This window comes from Camelus dromedarius, chromosome 7, assembly GCF_036321535.1.
Source record: "Camelus dromedarius isolate mCamDro1 chromosome 7, mCamDro1.pat, whole genome shotgun sequence".
In the NCBI taxonomy this organism is placed as follows: domain Eukaryota; kingdom Metazoa; phylum Chordata; class Mammalia; order Artiodactyla; family Camelidae; genus Camelus; species Camelus dromedarius.
In genome coordinates this window covers 25,429,592-25,449,460 of record NC_087442.1, presented here as the reverse complement: position 1 = coordinate 25,449,460, position 19,869 = coordinate 25,429,592, and the positions used below count along the sequence as shown (strand labels likewise).

Genomic DNA, 19,869 nt, shown 5'->3' with positions numbered 1-19,869 from the left:
CTAGAAAAATAGTGAAAACAATTTTACTCACCTCTCTTCCCTGAGGAATTCCAGGAATTTGGAAGCATTGTGGAATAAAGACATGCCAGAGTGTCACAAAACATTTAAAAAAAGATCACTATAATAAATTTATATTTTGGCATACAGTTGAGTGATATTTATGAGTTTTGATTATCTCTGTTCAATAAAGTCAACTGTATTTTTGTGGATTAGAAAGTAAGTAATATTTACATTTTAATTGTGCTTGGATACCTTATACTTTAACAAGCACGTAGTATAGCAGTTGCATGGAGCATCTAACAAGTATTAGTTACATTTAAAAGAGAGGAGACATTATTTTCCCTAGTAAAGCAGGAAAATTAAATGCCGTTTTTGTGAAGTACATGGGAGTATGAGATGTGCCTGTGTAGGTGAAATTGGATATCCAATTAGAATTTTTTTTTTAATTCGAAAAGGTCTCATACTCTGATGATAATGCCTTTTAACAAAAGACAAAGCCAACACATACATACATTTTATCATATAATCATTTTCATTGTAACATAGCGGTGGTACTAGCCTTGAAAAGCTCCTCCTGGGAATTCATTTCAAATGATTGAAGCAGCTGTTTCTTCAGTTTAAAATAAAATATCCATAACAAGTTCACACATGACAGATGCAAGGTAAAAACTAGATTCCGCAGTGTGAGCTAAAAGCAGATGTTTTGAATGATCATATTTATAACCAGATACAATAAATCTTAGTTACCTACAGTAAGGTTTCATGAATCTTTATTTCTGAGAATTTGCTTAAAATGTACTTCCTGTAGTTTCTTATATTTTTGAGAACTAGGCTTCATTAGATATAAATATTCTGCGAATTTTCCCGTATCTGGTCTTTTTCATTCCTGCTCATTTTATGTGCTTCCTCAATATTAAAAGTCCTGTTAGGGCACTGAAATGTATTACATTTATTCAGTTCTACACATTTTCTCTACCTCCTTCAAAGTCAGAAAACTCTAATTTTTTTATAAATAAATTCCTCGATATTAGAAAGCATGACACTTTCAAGTCTGAGAATAAGCAGTTTGCCTGATGAAATACCATTCTATACCTTTAGTGAATGTTAATATATAATTAGAACTAGAACTTTTAAAAACTATTAAAAATGCAGGTTTAGTGAAAAGTTAAAGAAAAGTTTGATGGAAAATGGGAAAGACTAGAGTTATCAATCATACCGTTATGAACGTCTTCTATTTGATTTTGTTGTCTTATGATTTATCACCACTTTTCCCTTCCCCACATTGTTTAACTTACATTTCTACACTAAAGCAATTGGGGTGCAGGGGGAAAAGCAAGTGATCTGGTGTCACAAGATGGGGTTCACGTTGGGTTCCAGGTTTGTAAGTTGTACACCTCTGGCAGATCTCATAAACTCCCCCCTGTTCTTTTATTTTTTTTTAATTTTTTTTGGGGGGGGAGATAATTAGATTTATTTATTTACTTACTCATTTTTAGTGGAGGTACTGGGGATTGAACCCAGAACCTCATGCATGCTAAGCACGCGCTCTACCACCCTCCCTCTTCCCCCTGTGCTTCACAGCAAGACTGTTGCCAGGAATAGATACTAAATTTTATTATATATATATATATATATACACATATACACACAATTCCTTTGTGATGTATAGGAGTTATATTTTCAGGAAATGCACATATGATCTCAGTTTTCTACAGATAAATGGCCAGATGTGAATCAAAGGCTCCAGGCAAGCCACTTCTTCAGTGTTGTTCCCAAAGCCTTATAGAAAAGCACTACGCGTAACTCTACATGACAGTTAAAACAAGTCATCACCTCTGCGTGATGCTCTTCGTTCTGCTGCAAGACTTCAATGCAGAGCTCTGCCAGATGAAGGACCTCTTCCAGCTTCCTAGCGGGAGTCGCCTGGTTCATGGTCTCTGTATTAAAAACAAGTCATAATAATGTTACCTTGAAAATAAAAAGCCAAGCAGATTCTAAGATGTGATGATGAGATCAGGGTGTTGACACAGAATGAGAAAGCAGATTTTTGAGAAGTAGGAGATGCGAGAACTACAAATGAATACGTTCTTTTAAAAAAAAAATCATTTCACCAGATTGCAGAAAATATTTCACCCACAAAGCAATCACAGGAGACTGCAAGTGCTTTGCCATTTAACATCCAAGAACTAACAGGTGCGTCAGCACATTAGATGCTCAACTTCTGCAACAGACAAGTTATAATTCTCCTCAAGGTCAGAAATACAAAACCAAGCAGACACCACAGTCTTTTCCTTCTCTCTGCATTGTATTATCAATACAATACCATTCTCACCAGATGAGTCATTCCTGGCATTAGCGAAATCCATGCTTTTTTGTTATTATTTAAATTTCCAGCCTGAAATGTCTAAGGTTCATGTTGATCTTAAACTGAAGAAGTACAAAGTCACCTAAAGCAACTCTGACAGGCTGCAATTAACAGATTTCCTCCCTTCCTTCCCTGCCCTCCATCCCCTCCTCCAACCAGGGAGGGGCGGAGGGACATTGTTAAAAGCTGAAGGTTCTTTTGGCATTACAGCAAACTGGTATAGAAAGGCCAGGCCACAGTGAAGGGCAGCTACCTGAAATTCAGCAACAGAGAAGGTAAAGTAGTTGACTTTAGAGAGAAAATGAACTGGTAAGGTTGAGAGGTGCCCTGTGTAATGAAACTGGTTCAAAATTGAATGTGAAGAATAGAGTTTCCAATAAGGATATTAAAGATAACCACTGTCTTAGATTTATAGACTCTCTTTGCCCCCTGTAAAGGGGTTGTAAGGAAGAGAAATAAAATTTTCAGATCAAGAGCTTTTTTTGTGGAATCTAAGGAGGCTTTTTTGTTTTTTGTAATAGACCTATTCCTTCAACGCTTCTCTAAAACTTCAGCTCTAAATTTGGAAGACTTCCATTTGCTCTTAATTTGTTCCCAAGGGACATACAGTGATGCAGTGAAACATAGCTTACGGTTGGTGCTTTTTCATGAAACATTTATTATAAGCTGCCTATAGGTCATGCATGTAGGGGTTTCCATCCCACAATCCTGGTACACATCCTCCTTAATTCCCCTGCAGGATGAAAGCCATTGCTGGTCTGTGACAGGGATCAAAGAGTAGGTTGATTCTTCAGGAAAATAGTCTGCTAAACACCACAGAGTTGAGTGTGCCTCCCACGTTTTTGCTGTGGGAAGCAGGAGGAAGTATAAGACATGTTCCCTGCTCTTAAACAACTCAGACTCCAAAAATCACCACGGCTAGGATCCTGAGACGTCCACTCTCCGACCTTCCCTCTGTGTCATGAACACTTCAATGTCCTCAAACAAGGGGGAAGTCAAAGAGGCTCTTGACTTTGCATTACAGTCTCCTCCACTTGGGGGTAGCTCGAGCTATTACAGTCTGGTGAACAAGACAAGACCCTTAAGAAAAGTTTGGAAACAACGCAAAGCAAACAGAGGTGATGTGGGTTATATAAGCAGAGACTGCTGAGAACAGGTGGGTTTAGGGGAGGAATAAGAAGGACCCTTAGCAGGTCCTAAGGGAGCAACAAATGACCTGGGTCAGAAGAGGGTTTCTAGAAATGTTTGAGTGACAGAGATGTGGTTCCTTTCGGAGGAGGGTGATGAAGGTGGCTACAAATGATACCATTTATTGAGAGCCAATTATGTGCCAGGCAGTGCGAGGCACTTGCCATTTTCCTAACAGCTTTAAGTCCTTTGGTTATTTTTATTCATCAAAGTGGTAGATAAGGAAACGAGCTTGGATTGATAAATACAACAGCTAATACGTGGTAAAGGCAAGACCTGACTTCGCGTGGGCTCTTCCCATCTCTGTCCCGTACTTGCCTGGCTGGACTACAAACGTGCTGAGGAATGATGAGCGATGAGCCTGAGGCTGGATCACAGCAGGCTTCAAGTAAGATGATAAATAGACTTGGTAATGATATCCTATAGGGAACATGGTGCAAAGGTTTCCTAGCCGGGCTTCAGAATAAATTAACTTTGGGAAAACGTATCTGTGGTTGTGTAGAATGTGGAAGGACTGGTGAGGCTGTGCAGCATGAAGCCTGAAGGCCAGGTCTAGTAGGTTGGAGAATTATAGGAAGACGATGATGGGAACAGAGAAGAAGAGGAAGGTGCAGGGACACTATAAAGAAAGGATCTGCAAGCCTTTGTGAGTGACTAGAAATTGCAGTCCAGAGAGGAGAATGACCCAGAGGTTTGGAGACTGCATGGCTCAGAGGATGAAGACACACAGCTGATAAAACTATGACATGGGTCTTCAATGGGCCATCCCATATATTTTAGGACTAATTACCATGTACATATAATTTAAAGGAAGTGAATTATTCTCAACTAAATAGAAAATCGTGCATTATAAAATCTGCATGTGCGGGGAGTTAGGATATCTGGATCCTCTGTCTGGAAAGCTCCTACTCACCATTCGAGACATGACTTTAACGCTACCTTAAGTGTGGGACCTTCTTAAAGTTCTGGGGCTGAGGGAGCTGCTCCTCTCTCTGAGTTCCTCTATTACAGGCTTATGAGCCTGTTACTAGACTGTGCCCAGACCAGTCAGAAACTGAGTCTCACAATCCTGTGCTCTCAATATCTTGAATAGACTTGGTGCCATGACAGGTACTTAATGAATGTTTACTGAGAACATGGTAGTATAATTGTGGGGAAAAAAGCATGTGAAAAATGGAATCAATACCCAAATTATTTCATTTAACTTTGTGTGGGATTGCAAATAGCTCTTCTGTCCCTAAGACACCTAGGGTGGACTAGACAGCAAGCCCACCAATGACATGCAGCTGTAGTCCCAGGACGCTGCTCTAAAATTGATGACTGCTGTGTTCTTAAATTATTAGACAAAGAGTTTGGGGGAAAAGTTTTCAAATAATTTTTAATTTTCAAGAGCATATCACTTATATTCCTTAACTTGTCTTCTAAAATTATTTTTATTATCTTTTTAGTTTTTAGGAGGGGTAGGTAATTAAGTTTGTTTGTTTGCTTATTTATTTAATGGAGGTAGTGAGGATTGAACCCAGGACCTCCTGCCTGCTAAGCATGCGCTCTACCACTGAGCTATATACCCTCCTTGCCCTTAACTTTTCCATCTTTAGATTGAGGGTGTTGAATTAGGTTGAGGATTCTTAACCCAAGGTTAAGCATAGGAATAGGTTTTAGGGAGTCCTTGAACTCCTTAAAATTATATGCTAATTTTTGTGTATAAAGACCTGTTTGGGGAGTGAAGGATTATAACTTTCAGACGCTCGAAGTCATCAAACATAAGGCAAACAAATGGTAAGAGTCACTGTACCATATCATCTCTACGATTCCTTCTAGTGAAGAAACTCTATGCTTCCTATAAATGTTGGGCTCTACCTGTATTGGATTATATTATTTAACATATTTATATGTTTGTGAATGTGTTTTTCATAAGGAAAGAGAAAGGCAACAAAATTGAATTGTTTTTATCCCAGAGGAGGAACTTATTTTTCCTATATACTTTAGGTCATCATTTACTGAGTCCCTTTAAAACCATTCTGCAAGTTAAGGCATCAGGACCCTCATTTCCAGGTTAGGAAAAAGAGCTTGGAGAGTTTACAGAAGGTGTCCAAGGCTATACAGATACTGGCTGAGATGATTAAATTCTTACCCTGATGTCATATAAGCAGCACTAATACAATGACTTGAATTCTTTTCCATTTTCAGTTCTCTGAATAGGAACAGTACACACATATACACACATTCAACTGAATATATATATATATTCAATAAAAACTTCTGAAATAGCTGGAAGTTTGAGTTTACAAAGTCACCATCCTTAGCCACGAGTATGCAATAATGGAAAAGAATCGCAGAAGCAACCTGAAAACCTATTTCTGTTTATGTCTGAATATGTCAAAACCAGCTGTCACATTGGACACTATCTCAAGGAAAAACTCAGAGAGTACCCTGTGTCCTACCGAAGCTTAAATACAGTCTAAAACATTTTATTCTTTGTAGATGAAATTTACTGAGAGGATCAAAACTTTGTCCTTGAACATAATGGCCACTCTAATGCTTTAAATAAACAGAATTTTTTATCAAGTACACTATGTATGCCATCTCTGGCTGTCACTCATTTGACTACAGCCAAGAAGTTTAATGCATTCTGTAGTCAGACTCTGTTAGGTAACAAGGTTATCAATAGCTCCATTAAAGATCTGAACATTGTAAATATTTGAGAATTCCTCCTCAAAATGCCCACTTTCCCTCCTTCTGTGACATCTCTACAGCATTACAGCTTTCTCTGTATTGTTCAAGCTTTACACCAAGTTGCTGACGGTTGTAATACATCCCAAATAGTGGCATTTAAAGCAAATATACCAGAAGAAGCAAGGTTTCTTGATGAATTTCAATGCATTGCTCTTGGCTAAGCTATTTCTTCATTTTGGAATGCTTTTACTTTTCTATGATAACATTTCTTGGCTTCTCAAAGCAATTCCTTTTAATTATACTTCAGTCCATTGAAGAAAAGATCTCACTGGAGAGAAGGTTGGGAGATGGGGAGATGTGAGAAGACAGCTTGACCACCATGCGTTGCTAGGCTTTAATTCTGCCCCCCTATTCAGAGAGAGTGCGTACTTCCAGCACACTCTCCTTGGCTGCCTCCCTCCCTTCCTGCACTGCCCGTCAAAGTCCCTTGTGGTGGATATATAATGATGCTCATTGTGAAGGTTGTAGGTGGACACGGGAGAAGACCAGTAAGATCATTTCAGTCTGTTTTTTCTCCATAGAAGATACAGAGAAATTTGAAACGTATTGGACCTCAACTTTTAACAGACTGTTTGTACCTGTACTTGCAGCTAAACAAGAAATAGGATTCAAGATGGCGTTGGATTGAAGGACTCCGGCAATAACCCCATTGCAATACGACCTTGTCTTCTCTCCCTTGCATCTAGGTCATGAAAACCAGCTAGAGGGCAACAGTAACAGTTCCTATGTATGCACTAAGATGTCCTGCTGGTCCTTCAACATCCCCAGATTTTGTGGCTCTGAATTTGATTTAACAAACATATATTACATATACCATACCGTACTACTGAGGGGATACAATGGTGAACAAAACAATATTTCTGCCTTCAAAGAATTCATCTTTCTCTCTCCCTAACCAGTTTACAAGGTAAAGGATAGTTACATCTCATCTATTTTTGGTCAATATGAGGAAGTTCTGTAATAAAAGCTCTGATAGTGAATTAAATACTCTCAGTATGCAAGAACAGGGTTCTTAGTTCACAAGAAATAGGATCAAAGATATGTCAGTAGAAGGCTTTAAATTGTGTATACTATCTGGAGTTCTTCAGAATCAAATTCTCTTAGTGGGTGTGTGTTGAGTTCAGAAACTTCAGATGAGAGAAAGTTAGCAGCAGTCTGACACGGAAGTCTCCCGTCTTTTTCCTCCTCTCATCTGAAGAAAAAGAACTCCCTCACCCTTCTGTTGCTTTTCCCTTCTTTTAAAGGACAAAAATCAGATGGGTGAGGAGAGAGCCCTGACATTCAGGAGGTGACTGAGGTGGGGTTGCAAGGGGTCAGGGGTTATGGGGATAACTGCAGGTCCCGGGGAAGAAAAGAAAAACAAAGGAAAATAAAGAGGAAAGAGGAGGAGGAAATAGGGAAATGACCACTATCTTGAGAAAGGAGTTAAAGGAAGACCTACAGTTTGGAAGAAGTAAGGAGACGGGCAGCATGAAGCACTCACCCGGGACACTCTGTGCAGACTCAAGCCATCAGGCTTTGCCTTGTGAGGTTTAACAGGACAAGGAAGTTGGGCCAAGAGTGCAACATCTGAGTTCTTCCAGTTGAACCCCCAAAGGTTATTCAGTAGCCAGGACTGACAGCACCCTCCCTGTGGACTGCTGGTTGAAAAAACTTATCTACCCTCTGACCCCGCTGAGAAATGGTGGAATGGGACCCTCTGTCACCTGGTGTCCCTCCTCCACTGAAGTACATATGCCTGCTCCCTCCACCGTCCTCACCCCACAAAAACATAAGGCCACACCACATTACTCACAGACACGCTGCACACTGCTGTGGGCACAGGCATGACCTGCACCAGTTAGAGAGATGAGAAATGGTTCCATCTGAGCAACCACCTCCGTGTTCAGTGCCTTGTCCCATTCATACCCACCCCTTAGGCCAGCCTGGGGGCCTCACAGAGTTTCTACTGGCTCCCTAGCCTGTCCTAACTTGAACCTTAATTCTTGTCCAGTGTCAGTGATCTCCTTCTTTGCATGATTCAGATCGAGGACTCTGTTGGAAAGTGTAAATCTGACTGAGATTTTCTGACCCTTCCTCTAGCTCCAGGCACAGCCACCTGCGCTGAGTGAGACAGTGCCAGCGCCTGGGACAGTTCGGCTCCTGGGAGTCCTAATCCCGGCCAGATCTCAATACTCATGGGCCTTCACATCCCAAGAGGGAAGGAGGGCAGGAGATCAAATACTTTCCCATTAAACAAAACAACCCTTCCCCCTCGAACCCGTCTGCCACTTTCTTGAGTGTTTGTGACTAGTTTAGGTGATTCTGGGGGCAACTCTCTCTGACTTAGTCTCTTAGTCGGGATAGTGTATAACTTGCTAGCCTCAGAATCCAGGAGAGAGGTGGTTTCTAAAGCCGAACCCTCCTTCCCCAACTTGAACTATACTTGCCAGGATCTGACTCCCCAAGACTCAGCACTGGTGCAGAAGAATGCTGTATCACTGCCTCTCTCGGCTTGTCTGACTACAACCTATTAATAGGTCTCTGAGTGCCATAGTGTATGTTGCTCTAGTCAATGAATGGAGCATCTTCAGTATAGCCCTGTGGTTCTCAGCTTCATCATGCACCAGCAACCCCTGGAGGGCTGGGTAAAACACAGACTGATGCTCCCCCCCAACCCCCGCCCCAGAGTTTTAGATTCAGTAGGTCTTGTGTGTGCGGCCAAAGAACTCGCATTTCTACCAAGTTCCCAAGAGATGCTGAAGATGCTGGTCTAAGAAATGCACTTTGAGAACTACCAGTGTTTATGAAAACCAAAGGTGACCTGTTTAAACTTTCACTTATTTCCTCCTTTACCTGAAATCAAGCTACATCTTTATATAAACTTCACTTCGGGAAAAAGAAAAAGGTGACCTCTCTGTAGAATCTGGACCCATTTTACCTTTCTGGAATGTTATCCCAGACAGGACAGGGTACAGATTTGAACAATCCTTGGGTGAATGAAAACAATCCTGGATGTTATGGCCTCTCTACAGCAGTTTAACATCTATGAGAACACCAATGCCACAGATGTTTGAAAACACTAGGTCTGTGGCCTCCTAATTCCAAGGCTCCCTTTGGGGCCAACTTGTTTAATGACCCTGTCATTTAAAGCAACAGTTCCAGTTAATACCTCCTTGGAATTAACCACGCTAATGATACAGTGCTTCCGAATAATTGTCCTGTGGTCAGTCACATTAACTGCTTTACCTGGATTGTCTTTTGCATCAATAAATTCATTTTTAAGGAAATGGTCAGCTATGAAACAAAGGAGAATTGGATCCTGGAGTCTAGGCAGCCAAACTGGATCCAGACTGAAGCAGTCTTCATAAGCCAACAGCAAGCAGTGACCCGCGAGTGACAGGCCATAAAAAGTCAGATACATGTGTGACGAGAATGTCAGTGACACTTTGGGAAACTTCCTCGAGAAGGAATATGGAGGCACAGTCTTCTCTTAAGATCTTAAAATAAGACAGGATGGAGATGGAACTACAGAGAGAAGATTACTGGGACACACACACACAATTTAATACTATTTGGTTTAACATTTGTCACGAGCTTTTATAATTACAGGATTTGTAAGAATGGGGAAGTACAGACACCTGGGTTTGAGTTTTATTAAAGTTTCCACTTAATCTGTTTAACTCCTGGGACCCAGGCTCTCCTCAAGTTTGCAAAACAGGAAGATCTAAGATCTCACAGGACAAAAAAAATCTTGAAAGAGAAGGAAATTTTCTTATAATGCATCTTTAGCTCTGAAGACAGCGGCTGGCTATTCTGCCAGCTGGCTGTCCGAAAGGGGCTTGTCTAAAGACTGGTCTTTACCCATGATATCTATGTCTGTCTCTCTCTCACACAGGTATACATTCAGCAGCTGAAGCTGAGAAATCGTCCCCTCCCTGGTTTTATTGCTATGTATGTATATGATGTCTATATATATATATATTATATTTATTTCTCTCCAGTATAATTCAGGTCAGAAATTGAAAGCCATCAGAATAATCTCAATTAGAGTAACTGTCATATGAATACTAAATTATCATATAATTAAAGCTTACAGCATCCCAAATTTCATGCCTCCTCCTTCTTGTCTACTAATTACATTTGCCTAAACAAACAGCCTCTCCAGGGTCATTTGTTACATTCCTGCATAAAGGGGGCACCTTCACACCTCCATTCTCAACCTTCTCCTGCCCTTTAAACCCTTTTTTCCCCCCAGCCTCAAGGAGAAAGGCTGCCTGTGAACAATGAGGGACCAGATATGCAGGATCCACGGAGCCAGTGGGAATGAGGATGGTTTGTTCAGAAATGGGCAGTGGGTTAGGTGGAAGGGACTCTGGAGACTTGCCAGCTGGGAAGCAAGCTGAAGAAGGAGGACGGAGAACTCTCCCGGACACAACCACCGTAATATTGTTACGGAAACGACAGGCCAGCCAAGAAACAAGCACCACTCGGAGGGTTGGAGTACTCAGATGTATTACCCTGGTGGGCTCAGAGGGGCTTCTGCTCTGAAGCTCTGAGCACCTCCAAGATGTGCGCATGAGGTTTTATAGGGTAAAGTACAAGCTTGGGGTATTCGGCCAATAGGCATGGAACAGTTTTAGCAGCATCATTATCACAAAAGTGGAGGCGGGGAGGCAGCAAAACAACATTCCAAAGCCAGATATATATCTTTGAAAATCCAGCTGGCTAGCAAAAAAACATGAACAGCAAACCAACACTAATTAACTTAGATTCACAAGTTAGTCCAGCAGAACTCAGATCAGTATTCCGATACTTAGATTTGTGAGTTATCTTGTTAGACCAGCCCAGCCTCTCCTTCACATTCCTAGACTTGTGAGTTATCTTGTTAGACCAGCCGGCTTTTCCTGCACAATATGAGGGCTATAATTTGCAGATTTGTAGCCCTGGATGCCAGGAAATTAGTCAAAAGATCCTGATGCCTCTATGTATGTCTTTGTCCCTTTTGACACATAATCAAGATAGGGCAGCCAACTTCCACATTAGTGGTGATAATATATTTGATGCCAAGATTTGGGGAAAGTCTCCTAGTTGGACACTTGCAAAGACCAAGGGTAGAGAGTGGCGTTGTGCTTCGTGATATCCTGAGTATTCCTGCACTTTTAACGTCCTGGGTCTGTCTGTCACTGTGCATGTGTGTGTACGCACTGATGCCTCAGAGATATGTCATAGGTTTCTCTTTTGAAAAAAAAAATCTGGCATTACAAATTCTTTGATTAGGTCTTTTAATCAAGTGCTTAAATCTATAGGGCCACTTAGCTATGGCCTACAGGTAACGAAATCTCCCTGATTTCAAATATTCACCTGTCCAGGTTCTGAGTACTTACAGACTCTGCTGAGAAATAAAGCGGGGAAATCTGTCAGTTTGCATTACTCTAGTTTTGTCCAATTGAAAACACTTTTTAATACATCGAAGCTACTCAGATTAACAAGGTGTTGCAGGAGCCACATCGCTCAATGTCGCCTGGTTTACCTGTTGACATATGTTAGGGAATGAAGAAGGTCATCAATCAGTTAGTTTCAAACCCTGGATTTAGAAAATGACACGTTCTACAGAACCGCTTTAGAGAGAAGGCTTGCTATTTCAAGACGGCATTTATCTGTGAATCACATTCCACGTAAGTCAAAACAAAACACAAAAAATACATGACACACTGTCAAATGAGCTGAATAAACTGACATCCTTTCTGAGACCTTTTAGGGAACAGGTGTTGAACACTTGTAATGAGATTTCCATGCACCTTCAGAAGAAGGAGGTAAGATCCTAGCAAGAGCTGTTCAGAGCGTTACAGACCACAGCCGAGGGCCTAGTTCTCGGTGAGGAGCACGCCGGAGGAAACGCCATACAAACGCTTTGTTTTCTCAGGAGGTGCTTATGTTCTCACTAAGAATTTTGACAGAAGGCAAATATTCACCCAAGAGAAACTTTTGGAAGAATATAACTTCTCCAAATCCTGGGGAATCTGGGATAGATTCAATTGAGTTCTCCGGACGCACTACCTTGTGCATTTACCTCAAATTATTTTACAAAACTTCTTTTGAAACTTTCTTTGTGAGTCAATACGATTCATAGAGCTTTCATGGTGTCCCTTCAGAGTGGGTGATGTACTTTTTCCCCAGGCATAAATGGTTGGCTGACAAGTCTATGCAGAAGATGAACTAGCTAAAATGGAGCTTGCTATGTTTTATCAGAAAGTTTAAACAATTTTATTTCAACTCAAATAGGTATTTGAGTTGGAAACTTGGAAAATTCTTGAGAAAGTGAAAAGGTAAAAATATTAGGGGAGGATAGTTACAGTAAAGAGAAATGATAAGTTTATAGTGATTGATAGACATTGTCTTCAATACTCTGAGGTCTCTAATCTCTCTGGAGACCACATTTTTATCAGAGAAGGAGTCGGTTTATTTTAATCCACTTAGTAAGCCCTTCTTTCTAACGTCTCTGAAATAGCCCAGCCTTCCGTACTGATTTGTGGTCCCACTTTGCTCTGGATGAAGCAGATCAGCCTCCCATGTACACATGGGTCTGTCTCTACATTCCTCTTCTGAGTAGCTGCCTGACTGTGGGCTTTGGTGATGATTTTGGAATTTGTCTTAGTATCTGACAAGGCATGTCTCTATACTGTTTTGTTTTGTTTGGTTTCCTTACGTTGATAGAGTTATTCAGTACCCTTTACTCTTCCATTTAAATTCTGAAGTAACTTTATTAAGTTTTTTTTTTTTTAACCCTGGAATTCTAATGGCCATTGCAGTGAATTTTATATTAATTTGGGGAGAGTTTATATATTAAGTCATCACTCTTAAGGGCATGAACTGTCTCTACATCTATTTAGAGTACTCTCTGTAAACTTGATTTCAATTTCAAAATTTTCTTTATAGAGGTCTAGGAAAATTAGTACACTTTTGGAAAAGTTAACTCCAAGATGTCTTATAGTTTGGCGGTTACTGTGAAAGGTACCTTATTATGTGTATACATATGTACATATTTATTTATTTAGCTAGCTAGTTGACTGATGGTGTGCAGGAGAGCTTCTGAGTGTGGTTCATGGACCACTGTGGCTCCTCGTGACCTTTTGAGGGTCTGCAAGGTCAAAGCACTTTCCTAATAAGACGTTTTGCCTTTTTAATTCTGTTGACATTTACACTAATGATGCAAAAGCAAGAATGGGTAAAACTGTTGTTGCCTCAGCATGAATCAAGGCTATGGTGCTAAATTATACTTGTTATGTGTTCTTTATCGCCTTGCACTCAAGAAAAAAAGTCTGTTTTACATAAGAATGTCCTTGATGAAAGAGTAAAAATTATTAATTTTATTGAATCTCTACCCTTGAGTATACATTTGAAAAAACACTATCGTCTTTGACAAAATGAGACGTTCGTATCAAGGGCTTTTGTGTTCTGAAGTATGATGACTGTCTCAAGGAAAAGTGTTTGTGTGATTGTCTGAGTCCAGGGCTGAGATAAATGCTTTTTTTTTCCTTTCAGAAAGAACCATTTTAGTTGAAAAGATGATTGACAGACAAAGTATGGTTATTCATACTTGGGTATTTGGTAGGCATTTTCTGAAAACTGAAGTAAACCTGTCACTTTAAAGAAACAGACAGGATGTGTTGCCAGTGATAAAACGGGAGCTTTCAAGGAAAAGTAGGATTTTAGAAAACTTACATCTGTCATGAGTTTGACAGCTTCCCAATACTTTAAGATCTTTCTGACGGGGTGAGTATAACAAGTATTTTTGATACTACATAATGTTTGTCAACATTAAGAAGACCATGATTCACTGAACCAACATTTTCAAATGATCAATGCGTGATGTTAAAAAATTATGCGTGATGAAAGATCTATTCAAAGTACATGAGAAACCAACAGAATTATTAGCACGATAAGTTCAGACTCCACATATTTATAAATGGAAGGGAAATATGTAGAAAGAAGATGAAGAGAAAGAAGAGATCTATGATGGAGTAAAATATGCCCAGAAAGAGGTAAAGTGGAGTTGGGGGTCAATATCACAGGTGGGTGAGTTGGCCTTGAAGAGGAAGATTCCTCATCCCCTGATGATGGAGAACAGAAGACACGGGTGGGTGTAAAAAGCGAGTTGTAGGTATAGAGCTGGGAGCGGGGGCTTACAGTACACTTAATGAGATTGAAAGGAAATGACTGCCCTCAAACAACCTTAAACTTAGGCGTCGTTTAAACTTGACGTCCAGTTCCCAGGACAGCCTGATCTGGAAAGAGAACACTGTTTAAGAATGAATCAAGTTTCCATGTTTTCTATGTGGAACGAGCTCTGTCCGCCTCTGGTTGAGACTGTCCTTATCTATCATCACTCACACGCAAAATACAACAAAATAAAGAAGGAGAGCCAGGATGGGTGACTTAGCGACAAAGAGACTGTGGATCAAGGAAAGGCCCTGCTCATTTAGGTCACAGAAGACCTCAGCAGAGGCATGACAAACCACTCAGTGCTGGCAATATTAACCCCAATAATACAAGGGGCAGAAGGGCAAAAGCAGAGGGCAGCATGACGGTGCCACCAGCAGTTATGTTAAATGGACTGACACATACTATTGCTTTCTCAGAATTGAACGAAGATCAATCAGGAAGGATGTTCGAGGAATGCAGACTCAGAAGGAATTTTAGAGGAAAGAGAGCTAAGTGTCCTTAAATGTCTCCATGCTTTGTCTGGAGTTGACAGAACCTCTTCCCTGTTTAGTGGGGCTGTGGGTATCTAGTGAGGGCAGAGGCCCTAGGAGTGTTGAAATCCCTGCCACCAGGTTGCCATTGTGGACAGGGGTGCCCCTCAGGTCTTCAGCTGACCTGTCACTCATCTGGTCAGTTACCTGAGTTTAGAGACCTATGGAGCAACTGCACCGCTCTGGTCCTCTGTCCCAAGCTAATGGAAGGTACACGCACAGCTTCAAAGCTCTGCCAGACTTAAGCAAATAACGCCCTCATCTGCCTCTTCTAGTCAATAATCCCTGTGTCTCTTGCCTGTTACGCCCCTCAAACAGGTTTTGATACATAGGCGTGGATCTGTCAACATTGTCAGGAGCTGACAAGTCGGCATGAGCACCAATTACATCGCGTGGGGCTGTTGTCTTGAGTGACTAGCGACTTGAGGGGAGAAAAGTTGAGGCAAATAAGTACACCAGAAATCCTCATTCATTCCAGATCACATGCGGAAAGAGCCAGAGTGAATCTGTAATACTTCCACAGTACTTAAAAGAGACTATAGTCTTAACACTTTTGGGCACATACATTATTTAGAATAAGGCTAATGGTGTGGCCAGGAGGTGCTGGAGACATCTTCAACATATTGATGAGGACATACTCATAAAGATAGTCTAAAATGAACATTTCAATTGTGTCATATTAGGTGACAGAATCAAAGTAATTGATGACTATCAGAAAAAATTATCTTAGATAATTTAGATAGTTCATGGACCATCTGAAAAATACTCACAGCTTTTCCTTACAAAAATAGTGCAAAAATAAATTTGAACTTGATCCCTATCCAGATGATCACAGATGCTAACTCAGGGTTCAAGCAATGAGTTTTTACTATATATGCACACATACTGCCTTACAAACAAAAAAATCTTTACAGATGCATAGGATTTTCTCAGATATTTTAAAGAAAAAGACAATAAGCCATTCTCTTTGTTTCAGAGCTAGAAACTGAATCTATCAATTTGTCCCTAAGTCATCAGGTGAAATGATCAGAAGAAGAAATGGTCACAGAGGTTTTACTTTCAGGCCAGGGTCCCAGAGTCCAAGCCACATTGTCCAAATAGGCTGGGCAGTAACCCTTTAATTCTTCAATTTTATTATTTTTAAGGTGCGGATTCTGTTTCTTTTAATATATAAAGTACCTCCCGCAAAGTGTTCTCAGTGCTCATGGGAAGGCAAAATTTCAGGTCTGTTACTTAGATATTAGTAACTAGAATTCATGGTAACATATAATACTCAAAAAATTTTAAATCAAGTTTATAAGGAAACACAAAAAATCTTTTGTGAGAGAAAACTGTTACATTATCCTAGAAACATTAGTAAGAAATCAGTCATTAACAAAAGTATGTCATCAACAGTGTCGTTTATATACTCACTTTCGCACACACCCGTCCTTAAGCAGAACAGATTTCATTTATTTATTATTTATTGCTACACTCTGACAATGAAGTGCTAAATTAAAATGCCACTCAGATGGCAAACACATCCTAATGACGTAAGGACCGGCCACAGTGCGACTGCTCCTCTCAAAGAAAGTAAGCAGCGCGGCCCTCTGGGAAAGCATCTCCATCCCGTTCAGCTGAGACTCTGAAAATGAGAGCACTGGGGCTTAGACCTGGGAACCTGGCAACCAGAGGACCCAGACAGATCCTCACTGCACAAAGCCTTTGTCTGTTCATTCCATGGTACCTTTTGTCTAGGGCACCTCCACATTTCGAGAAGTACAATAGGCTTAGGTACCAAATTTATTCAAAAGATCTCAGGTCAAGGCAAGCTTTAAGGAGTGGTCTCCCCTTTCTTTGATCGTAAGTCACAATATGAAACGTAGTTTTCAAGAGAAAGCAGGGAAGGACTGTGATTCGATGTTTTATAACTGTTCTTGTCTGTAAGAAATTCCTTGAATTAAAGAACAAGTTGATTCTTCTTTAAAAGTAACAGGGAATTTGCATCAAGGCAAGTGATTAAAACACAGACACACACACAATTAGAAAAATAAAGCTTCACTATCATTTGGAACCCTAGATTATAAAATTAAAATGATCTTATAATTACATAAAAAAATTAGTGATAAAATTAAAACAAAGAAAACTAGTTGATTTTGCAACAGCGCAAATCTCAAACATTTCTTAAAATTAAAGAGGAAAAAAACTGCTTTCTAGAAATTTCAAGTTCTCAAAATGAACTATCTGTTCTCATAAAACACATACAAATAATTCCCAAGAAGGAAAGAAGGCATTTGTTTAGAGAGAGGTCACTTGTTTTACTCCATCTATTACAGAGTTGTAAGATCCCTTTATTCTGCAAATTTGTGCTGCCAGTGGAGAATCTGAAGAAATCCCAAGGATGGAAGAGAACTAGCCAAACTGAGCATCACGCTGAATTACGGAAACAACTGAAACAGGTTAGATTACTAGATATTATTAATGCATTTGCTGCGTTTAACCTCTGGCTTCCATGATCCAGAGTTAGTGCCTCCTCACCCCTCCATCCCATGATAAAGGGCATGAAATTCTGCTTTAATTTTTCCAATCTTGGTATTTTTAAGTGGTGAGTTTTGGCTCTTTATTGCTAATTATTTCAGTAATTGGTTTGAGTGGCCTTTTGCAAGCCAGCTTGCCAGTTTACAGATGTTCCCTCTGCTGTAAACAGCCTGATCACTCTCTCTGCCATGACCTCATTCGTTTATTCAATACAGAATCTACCGAGTAACAACGCGCCAGGCACTGGAGATAGAGCAGTTTTGAAATACACAAGCCCTGCCCTTATGGGGCTAACGTTCTAGAACGACAGTTAGATGAAAGAACTATCTTGTGCGTTAATCTTAAGGGCTAGAGAGAAAAATAAAGCAGAGAAGAGGGAGAGACAGTCTGGATTCGGTGGGGAGGGTGCTGCACATTTTAATCACATCCAACACCTGACACTTAAGATGCACGGGAGGAAATAAGAAGGGTCAGTTTCCGGAGTCCAGCTCTTAGTCCTTCACCAGAGACCTGAGCTGTCTAATTCAGCAGTCACCAGCCACAAGCGCTGGATGAATACTTGAAAGCCAGGGCTACTTCTAGTGGAGATGTGCTGGGAGAGCATGTTGCCCATCAGATTTCAAAGACATTGTTGGAAAAAATAACGTAAACTATCTTGATAACTGTGCATACTGAATGCATTTTAAAATGATAATATTTTGGATAGGTTGGGTTCAATAAGCTATATTCTTAAAATTAATTTCACCTGTTTCTTTTTACCTCTTTGATACGGCTACTAAAATTTTTTAAGTTACATATGTGGCTTTGATCATATCTCTATGGGCTGCATTGCTCCAGACTCCTTTTCAAACGTCCGTGCATTTTAACTGAGTGTAAACTTAACTATGAAGCTTGCCTAGAATGGGGAGGAAGGCAGACATGGGAAAATAAGAAGATAGCTTAATGGGTAGACAGCGGGTTCTAATTTCCCACTTACTAGCTCTATGTGACCAGGGACCGACTGGTAGATAATAACCTCTCTGCTCCAGCTTCCTAAGAAAGGAATAATAATGGTAGTATTTCTTGTAAATACTACTACTGTACTTTTACAAGCACCACATGTAAAGTGCTTAGACTACTGCCTGGCATCAAAGTGTTTGCACTTACAATTAAATAAATACCATTATTTTTGGAAAAAGTGACTCTACAAATATTAACCCTTGGCTTTTGTGATGTGGGTGAGCTGTGCATCAAAAAATGCCATTACTTTGAATCAGACAGACCTGGAGGTGGGGCAGCCAGCGGGAAGAGCATGACGAGGGCTCCGGTGTCTGTTGAGCACAGGTGCAAATCTCAGGTCTGTTGAGTTTTAATAGTAGCAGCGCAACCTTGTGCAAGTTACTAATTTTTTCTGAAGTCTCAGTTATCTCTTCTGTAAGATACCTATTTTGAAGAGCTGCTTAAGGAACTACTGAAGTCGTGGAAAAGAAAAACCGCTGGGGCAATAGTCACGTCAAAAGACGACAAAATTATGACAAATCTTGGGCAGAATTTGACTCTTCCCTACATGGTACAAACTCACTGAGGACAACAACGATTACAATGCGCAAGAGAGTACTGTTTCAAAGCCTTATCAAGCATTTAAGCTCTTACACATGCAATTGATAGTCTGATTTTTACTCACTTTTAAAAGCACCTCCAAGAACATTTACTAGGTAACCCTGTTAACTTGCAATCAAATGCAACTGAAGGAATACACTCCATTTCTTAAAAACCTGTCTCCTGTTACTTCAGAACAGTCTTCAACTGAGAGTAGCTTTTTTTTCACCTCACTTAAGTTACTGAGTCTCTACTCATTCCCCTACCCCTTTTCTATGCAAGCATTCAATTTTTAAAAAGTCTTTTTCCCAGACTCTCCAGCCTGGACAGCTGAGCAATGGTATGGATATTAAATACAAGTGAAGGGAAGATTTTCATCTGGTGGAAGTGAAGTCCATGGGGTACAGAAACTTGCCTTTCCCTGCATCTCTTCAACAGGAACAGGGCAACTGCCTCCCCTCCGTCCTCATGGAGGCGCACCGGTGGCCCCTTCCTATTTCACAGGGGGAGGGGCATATCCTCTGTAAGCTGGGGATCAGGACACCTGACTCCAGTCCCAGCTGGCCGATTTATTTACCTTGTGGCAAGTGGGAAAACCACTAACAACCCTGGACTTCTTGTCTGCAAACTATATAAAAACGACTTTCACAGCAGAAACGTCGGGGATAAAATGCTGTGAGAGGTTTTGAAAAAGTTTGTTAAAGAGTGTGGGACTGCTGCTCCCACAACGGGCTGTCCTAAGAGGGCATG

At 40.5% G+C, this 19,869-nt stretch overlaps 1 protein-coding gene across 8 annotated transcripts in view; it reads right to left on the bottom strand.

Annotated features, from left to right (window-relative positions):
- Positions 1 to 19,869, bottom strand: part of CADPS2 (calcium dependent secretion activator 2) — a 449,325-nt gene that overhangs the window by 78,683 nt on the left and 350,773 nt on the right. For all 8 annotated transcript variants that reach the window (XM_064487396.1, XM_064487392.1, XM_064487395.1 and 5 more), the window contains one exon: positions 1,834 to 1,937. In XM_064487396.1, the coding sequence (XP_064343466.1) occupies positions 1,834 to 1,937 (104 nt within the window). The remainder of the gene's footprint in view (positions 1 to 1,833; positions 1,938 to 19,869) is intronic.